We start from the raw sequence: 8,945 nt of genomic DNA, 5'->3' as shown, positions 1-8,945 counted from the left end.
AACTTCTCCCTCCGTAGCTGCTCTTGTTTTGGAAGGACTGGAGGCCATCCTGGTTTTCTAGGCATTTTCTAACCGTTTTCTAGAAATCTCTTTCACAGAATCAAACTGGTCAATATATCACACAGTGGGGCCCCAACATTTATACTCAGGTGAGTGGGTGTGGCTCAGGTGCGCAGGGGGGCACAAGTGGGCCAACAGAGAAGATTGGCCGGGATCTTTTGCGCAGGGGCCATGCTAATCTTCTCTGTATCGTTCCAATTTTAGTATATGTGCTGCCGAAGCAAGCACGAACTGAGAGATTCGAGGAGAGATATTTATTGCCGGGACCCCCAGGTTTGTGTTTCAGTGCTGGTTGGTGGATAAACCACTTATTCCACTCACTAGTGTCAAATGTGACTGTAAATCATGGTGCTATGTACCTGTAAACCTATAAAAACCATGCTATTTTCAAATCGGCAGTTATGTTTAGGTTTACTTTAGATAATCTGAGCTCTCTCTAGACCATATGCAAAGGAAGACTGTCTCTACTGGTTTTGATAGGACGTCCCAGTGTGACGTAAAGACGCTCTTTGTCTCGTGTTACACGTCCTCCCCCCACAGAATGCACAGAACTACGCCCATCGGCGGGGGGAGGGTGTTTAACACGAGACAAAGACCTCATCTGTGTGTCCCACCATGGTCCCACCGGGACCGATAATCTGAGCTGAACACATTTACAGTCACATTTGTTATAAGAGAGTAGAATAAGTGGTTTATCAACTTGCAACCACTAAACCACATCCCTTGGGGTCCTGACAGGCTTCTTTTGCACATGGTCTACTGCTCAAATATGATATCTGCTTTTCTCTCACAATAGGCTCAGAGACCAGGAAACTGTGGGAGTGAAAACACCGTGAAATGTCTAAGAATCACAAAACTCAGAGCAGCCACTAGAAAGATTTGGTCTGACGTCAGGCTCAACGGGGTTGTGCAACATACTTCCGTATTCAGGTCAAATAGGTTGCACCGCTTCCGGTTCAGGTCTTTTGTATGTGTTTCTATTACTTTAAAGATGCCTTTTAAAGGAGCTACCTAGGATGAGCATAACCGATGTCCATCGTATTTGCAGATTACATTTGGATATTAAAATTCAAATAAAATGCCAACACTAAAAATAACTAGCTAGGTTAGCTTAACTTAAAAGTCCATAGATATCACGTCAGTTCATACTGCTGTTGTTAACACTTTCTCCGTCAACCATATTTTTATCTGCAAAGCTTAATGAGGCCATGGGTTTTGTTAATAAATCCATCACATATATGCCAATGATAAAGGTTAAATCAAAGGGGAGAAAGTACAATATGACTAAAAATGAGCAAAAGGGCCCACCAATCCCTGTCTAAACTTATTTGAAAAAGTAATGGGCCCGGAGCCATATATAGACCATTTTGCAAGATGTAAACAACACTGGTCCAGAAGCACTTCCTGTTTCAGTTTTTTAACACTACATAAAGGCTGGGATAAAATACAACCAACAGAACATTTAAAACTGAATCAAAAATGTAAACAAACATCTTTAAGATTTTTTCTTTACATGTAAAATAAAGAAAACAGTTACAAACTGAAACAGGAAGTGTTTCTTAGCCAGTGTTGTTTACATCTTGTGAAAGGGTAATCTGAGAGATACAATACAAATTGTGTCAAATCTTTTCAAATTTGTTTCAAATAGTTTCAAGTTCTGCTGTAAAGTAGCTTTAACAAGCCAATAGTGTCATTATATAGCTCAAGTGTGTTCTGTGTTGATTTGGTTCTGTTTAATAATGGTAAAGATAATCACACTGTGTATACAATGTATTTGTGCACATACATGTACGTGTGAGTGCCGTGACAAACCCCTGTGTGCTTCACTGCTCACTGAACAAGCAAAAGACACAAGATAGTAGTGTTTTACATTTGATTTGTCATGTGTAGTTTGGAGTGTATAATGGTTTGTGTGCAGAGTTACTATGCAAAAACACCATTTTTAGAAGAGTTAAAATAGTTTTGAATTAAGTGTTTGCTTTTGCATTAGTGTGTGATGTTTTGAGTTTTGAGAAAAGGAGCCATTGTTTCAGAAATTCAAAAAGCATTTAAAAAAATAAAATATAAAAAACTGTAGATAACACTCAAAAGACACTCACTTGTCGCCATCTAGTGGTGTAATTGTTTTCCAAGTTTTGCCATCACAGGAATAAATTACGTTTTAAAATATTTTAAAACAGGAAAAAAAAACAAGTTATTTTAAGTTGTAAAAACATTTTATAATATTACTGTTTCACAGTATTTTTGATCATACACATGCATCCTTGGAATAAAATGTCAAAAAGGCAACAACAAAAAAGTCACTCACTTGTACTGACCAAAAGACACTCAAAAGACACTCACTTGTCGCCATCTAGTGGCAAAATTACGTTTCCCCACTCTCTTAAAAATAAATATTCAGTTATACAAAAAACAAAAAACAAAAAAAACACGTCTACCCTGTATAAACAGAGATCAGGTAAACCCCAGAGATACTGGTTTAATGGTTCGCCCCAGATACAATAAGAAATAAGAAATTGTCGACAAATATATTTGTCGTCGAGTAGTCGTTTGATATCACGTGACCGAATCTAAGGTCGTGCAATATCACGATTTGACCGCTACGGCGCTGTAGCGCTAGAGTGTAATGCAGCCCTTTACAAATTGGCTTTATGCACAGTTGCACTACTTCCTAAACTTAAGCCAGCTCCTTGTTGCCTGTCTGACATTATTGGACAAATTGATTAATCCAGGTGTGCCTGACCTTAGTAGTCACGGCAACAATTATCAGACACACCTGAATTAATCAAGTTCGGCCAATAATTGCAGACAGGAAAGAGCTGGCTTAAGTTTAGGAAGTAGTGCAGCTGTGCATAAAGCCAATTATGACGGAGTCCAAACGAAACGAATCCGAACTAGCAAGGCTTGGTAAGGTTTCACAAAACTTCAAACCAAGAATGCAATACACGCAAGGTGGAACTTGCTTTTCACTGGAGCACAACATGCATGTTGGAGCACTTAAAGGGTAACTAAACCAACTTGTTTTAGTTAAAGATCTGTAAGAATGGGTTTTTTTAATGCTAAAAATTGATTTGAGTGACTTTTTTATTTCTACAATATATGGTGTAATAACATCTTAGGGCTGCCTCTTCAGGTTGAACGGTGGATACTGCAGTTGAATTTTTCCTATTGGAGGTTTGCGGTTCTTTAAAAACCATGGTTAATTTTCCACAGTTCTGTGTGGTTTTGTAAGATTTTTTTGTGCCTCAAAATTAATATTTTCAACAAAAAAAAAATGAAAGCATAATGCCTTTTACTTAGTAGTTAAGCGATGGCAAGTTTGTGGTTACTGTACTGTTGTCGTACTGTGTTATTTTAATACATAGTTATGCAAGTAAAACTATGATTCATTTTTGCAAGGTTGTCTATGTGCCTCTTATTATTTGCATTAAGTATTCAAACCGATTCACATTTATTTGTATAGCGCTTTTCACTATACACCCGTTTCAAAGCAGCTATACAGAAAATGCAAGTGTCTAGATTACAAGATATTATATTAATATGTATACAAGATATTATCTGTTATCAGAGGTGACTGTCATAATAATGTCCATGCATGTCAAATGTACAGTTCTAGAATAGCACAAATCATGCAGTTAGCAAACATCATGTATTCAAGAAGCAATGAGCTTTCTGAAGCAATTATTACAGGTTTTGATCATTCATAATGATTAGCCTAAAATATAAAGAATATTTGACGGTTTTGATTTGATTGTCATTTGTGTGTGTTTTGTAGAAAATGGATTTAAATCCTCGGTTTCAAAGAGAGCCCACTGACTGGTGAGCTCACCCTTAAGCCCTCGCTGCTGTCTACAGGAGAAATCCTATTGCGGGACGCTCATGGCCTGCTATAAGGGTGGAGGAGGAGGCCATCGCTCGTGTGTCAGCACAAGGAGGTTACTCATCAAGTTCACTGACATGATGGCTGCCATCAGCGAGCACCGGGTTCGAGAGGGCACTGGCGCACCGGCCCAGGAAGACCTGATGCGAGTAGGCTTCGGCAAATTTGCCAGCATGTCCTTCAAGAACCTTTATGTGGCAGTGGATCGGGACAAAAAAGGGTATGGTTTACATATCTAACAGAGGATGCAATCAGTTAAGAATCTGTTTTGTTGGGGCTTGATTTTAATTGTGTGTGTCCCTCCTTTTCAGCTTCACCAAGTGTGTTAGGAAACAGGAAGCCAGATCAGGTACCAAAAATGGATGCTATGCAGGTCTACATAAGGAGAAGAGATGCAGAGAGGATGGCATCAGTGCCTCCAGGCATGAATCTCACTTATCTTCATTTGTTTGTTATTGGATTTCATCTTGTAATTCCGCTGACTTGAGCTAAACAATGACACTAATGTTAGTGAGGCGGTGCTGAATTTACATGGCTGGTATTTTCTGGCAACAGAATACCTGGAGTGTCAGCACTTCCACAGGAAGCTGCACGCGTGGTCCTATGACATCCTGGACCATCCTGTTCCCAGCCATCCTCACTTACAGGTGAGTCATGAAAAAAATGATGCTACCTATCTGAGAGTGCCTAGTTCTTACCTGATGTTCAAACCTCTTTTTTAAGCTGTTTTTTAAACGAAACAAAAGTGGGGCTACCTCTAATTTCTGTTGGGATACTGTTGCAATTTCTGCAGCCTTTAGGACGTTTTGTGCAAAAGTTAACTTTCTAAATTGTACTTCACAATCACTGTTCTACTCTTTTGTTAGTTGTGCAGTACCGTAGTTTCCCTGTAGGGGCCGCTATATGAACTGGTCGACTGACACGTGACGTAGATCTTGAGAGAAGAACGTTTATAGCTGATTCGCACGAGGTGAACTAGCGCGTCTTTTGAAGTGTTTTACACGATTTTCGGACGAAAGATGTTTTAACTTTTTATTTAAAATTGTTGAAGTATGTTCACGGGTTTCAAAAGGAATTCCCATAGATGTTTATTGAGAAACATTACTTCTCCGAACTCTGGTGAGTTTCTGTGTTAAATGAAATGTTTAGGCTAGTTGATGTGCTTTAACTGATTAATGATCAGAAAATTGTATTATGAATGAGAAAAAAGAAAAAAAAATCTCAGTTTAAAGATGATGTTGAATTGAACATATTTTTGTATTTTAATACTGCTACACGTTATACAAATGTCACACAAGAAAAGATCGGGGAGACTGAAATATTTAGCAGCTAATTCTTGATAAATTAATTTTATGACGTTCCCAGTAACTTGTATATGGAGGGGAAAAAATTGTATAACAGTGAGTGAGTATTTTGAAGTGCGGAAATCTGTGTGTTGAACAGATTTATTTGTTCATATTTATGCTCACGTGTAGCAGCTATTGATGTTAATTAGCCAAGCTAACGTTAGCTAACACGTTTATGCACATTTTGCGAAAAGCATAGGTGAATCTTGAGAGATGTTAACCATAGACATATCTATGATGTTAACTGTCAATTGTGTTTTGTGTAACGTTAGATTGTTCTTTTTTTGTTGTTGCCTGATCCGACCGGTTTAAGATGGCGGACGCATTTCTCAGTGCCCAGCAGCCAATAGGGCATCTAGTATCTATATAATATCTATCGTGCATCTGGAGGCGTTGAAACTTTTGCACTGAGTGAACTCGGGTCCATCCTCGCAGCAGTGAGTGGATGGTGGTTTATATGCCACCTTAAGCTCGAGGTATTTCCAAATTTCGCGGTCACCTTTTTGTTGCACAATTTGCAAATTGCCTCATCCATATTTACCGCCTCTCCCTTCTCATTCGGTCAACCCAAAATACTGCCAAGCTGCTGAAGTTGTTATCTTTTTCGAGACCAGGTCACTAGATGTGCGACTCGCAATCTTTCTACCTCTCTCTCTCTTTCTCCTCCACACTGTCACGTGGCGACAACCACGCATACGCAGTTTTTAGTCATTGCATAAATTATATTTAATCATTGTCTCCTATATTAGTGCATTGGACTTTATTTTATATTGGCATGGATTTTGATGGCATGGATTTTTATTTTATTTTATGGATGGTAACTGGCACCGTTGCTATTTTTAGATCCCGCAGTATACGATATTACCGTATTACCACCCAAGCCTAGTGGGGAACTGCCTAGCACTGAGGGGACAGGCAAGGATTCAGCTGTTCTAGGTAAACCACTGGATGCTTTCTGTCTGGTAAGTTTCTTTTTAAAGCCAGCTATAAAAGGAATGTTACAATTCTCATATAGGGATGTTCGCCAGCGTCATATGTGACGTCACAAAATGGGCGTGGGTGCAAACTGGTTGGCAGAAAGAACCAAAACATATGCAGCAGTCTGTGTGTTCTGTCAGCAAATGATGATTCTTTGTACGAGGAAGCTAAAAGGAGATGTAAGGTAAAGCTTTTATATAACCAGGGTTCATGTTCTCTGCCTGATCCATATCACCTGAGTGAGAATTGGCCCGAAAAGCCCGAACACATGGACAGATTTGACATTCGGCGACATCTACCTACATCTCATCGACACGCCATCTACGTTTACCAGAAAGCCAATGAAGACGTACAAATCTTTAGATGCCAATAAGTCATAATTACGAATATTACTTGTGATAACTGGTATATTTGTTACAACTAGAGTAAAATAGAGGTCTAATTTGTCCATGGTCTTTATTTTGAATCAAAATTATCTTGCCTCTGATATATAACATGGGTCAACTTGTACGTAGAAATGTATCAAAGAAGGGTATGTGTACACAGATGATGCACTGTACAGTACCCAATCTTTAGGTTAAATTATGACTTTATAATACTGTGCGGCAAACGGCCATTGCTTTTCTGCCAACCAGAGCACATGTAACCGCGTCGTGACGTCACAGGCGAAGATCCCTATTCTTTTCATCCTATTAATTGTGCCTCTCTGCTCCACCGCCAGCATCCCTCTCTGCTCCATCAACAGTAAACAGCATCCCTCTCTGCTCCACCAACAGCATCCCTCTCTGCTCCACCAACAGTAACCAGCATCCCTCTCTGCTCCACCAACAGTAAACAGCATCCCTCTCTGCTCCACCAACAGCATCCCTCTCTGCTCCACCAACAGTAACCAGCATCCCCCTCTGCTCCACCAACAGTAAACAGCATCCCTCTCTGCTCCACCAACAGTAAACAGCATCCCTCTCTGCTCCACCAACAGTAAACAGCATCCCTCTCTGCTCCACCAACAGCATCCCTCTCTGCTCCACCAACAGTAACCAGCATCCCCCTCTGCTCCACCAACAGTAAACAGCATCCCTCTCTGCTCCACCAACAGTAAACAGCATCCCTCTCTGCTCCACCAACAGTAAACAGCATCCCTCTCTGCTCCACCAACAGCATCCCTCTCTGCTCCACCAACAGTAACCAGCATCCCTCTCTGCTCCACCAACAGCATCCCCCTCTGCTCCACCAACAGCAAACAGCATCCCCCTCTGCTCCACCAACAGTAAACAGCATCCCTCTCTGCTCCACCAACAGCAAACAGCATCCCCCTCTGCTCCACCAACAGTAAACAGCATCCCTCTCTGCTCCACCAACAGTAACCAGCATCCCTCTCTGCTCCACCAACAGCATCCCCCTCTGCTCCACCAACAGCAAACAGCATCCCCCTCTGCTCCACCAACAGTAAACAGCATCCCTCTCTGCTCCACCAACAGCAAACAGCATCCCTCTCTGCTCCACCAACAGTAAACAGCATCCCTCTCTGCTCCACCAACAGCATCCCTCTCTGCTCCACCAACAGCATCCCTCTCTGCTCCACCAACAGTAACCAGCATCCCCCTCTGCTCCACCAACAGCAAACAGCATCCCCCTCTGCTCCACCAACAGTAAACAGCATCCCTCTCTGCTCCACCAACAGTAAACAGCATCCCTCTCTGCTCCACCAACAGCATCCCTCTCTGCTCCACCAACAGCATCCCTCTCTGCTCCACCAACAGTAACCAGCATCCCCCTCTGCTCCACCAACAGCAAACAGCATCCCCCTCTGCTCCACCAACAGTAAACAGCATCCCTCTCTGCTCCACCAACAGTAAACAGCATCCCCCTCTGCTCCACCAACAGTAAACAGCATCCCCCTCTGCTCCACCAACAGTAAACAGCATCCCCCTCTGCTCCACCAACAGCAAACAGCATCCCCCTCTGCTCCACCAACAGTAAACAGCATCCCTCTCTGCTCCACCAACAGCAAACAGCATCCCCCTCTGCTCCACCAACAGTAAACAGCATCCCTCTCTGCTCCACCAACAGTAAACAGCATCCCCCTCTGCTCCACCAACAGCAAACAGCATCCCCCTCTGCTCCACCAACAGTAAACAGCATCCCCCTCTGCTCCACCAACAGCAAACAGCATCCCCCTCTGCTCCACCAACAGTAAACAGCATCCCTCTCTGCTCCACCAACAGTAAACAGCATCCCTCTCTGCTCCACCAACAGTAAACAGCATCCCCCTCTGCTCCACCACCAGCATCCCCCTCTGCTCCACCAACAGCACAGCATCCCCCTTTGCTCCACCAACAGCAAACAGCATCCCTCTCTGCTCCACCACCAGCATCCCTCTCTGCTCCACCAACAGTAAACAGCATCCCTCTCTGCTCCACCAACAGTAAACAGCATCCCTCTCTGCTCCACCAACAGTAAACCGCATCCCTCTCTGCTCCACCAACAGTAACCAGCATCCCTCTCTGCTCCACCAACAGTATCCCTCTCTGCTCCACCAACCGTAAACAGCATCCCTCTCTGCTCCACCAACAGTAAACAGCATCCCTCTCTGCTCCACCAACATTAAAAAGGCTCCCTCTGTGCTCCACCGCCAGCATCCCTCTCTGCTCCACCAACAGTAAACAGCATCCCTCTCTGCT

The 8,945-nt window shown here is 42.6% G+C and overlaps 1 protein-coding gene and 1 pseudogene across 1 annotated transcript; one reads left to right on the top strand and one right to left on the bottom strand.

Moving 5' to 3' along the window:
* Positions 1-218: 218 nt before the first annotated feature.
* LOC120472499 (U6 spliceosomal RNA) lies at positions 219-288 on the bottom strand (annotated as a pseudogene).
* A 3,551-nt stretch (positions 289-3,839) lies between these two features.
* LOC148981609 (uncharacterized) lies at positions 3,840-4,432 on the top strand. The gene is made up of 2 exons (XM_089129763.1): positions 3,840-4,160; positions 4,252-4,432. The coding sequence occupies exons 1-2, from the start codon at positions 3,940-3,942 to the stop codon at positions 4,430-4,432; spliced, it is 402 nt and encodes a 133-aa protein (XP_088985889.1). The 5' UTR covers positions 3,840-3,939.
* Positions 4,433-8,945: the final 4,513 nt, after the last annotated feature.

This window comes from Pimephales promelas, chromosome 4 (assembly GCF_988280905.1).
Source record: "Pimephales promelas chromosome 4, fPimPro1.hap1.1, whole genome shotgun sequence".
NCBI classification, from domain to species: domain Eukaryota; kingdom Metazoa; phylum Chordata; class Actinopteri; order Cypriniformes; family Leuciscidae; genus Pimephales; species Pimephales promelas.
This window is presented reverse-complemented; position numbering and strand designations above follow the sequence as displayed.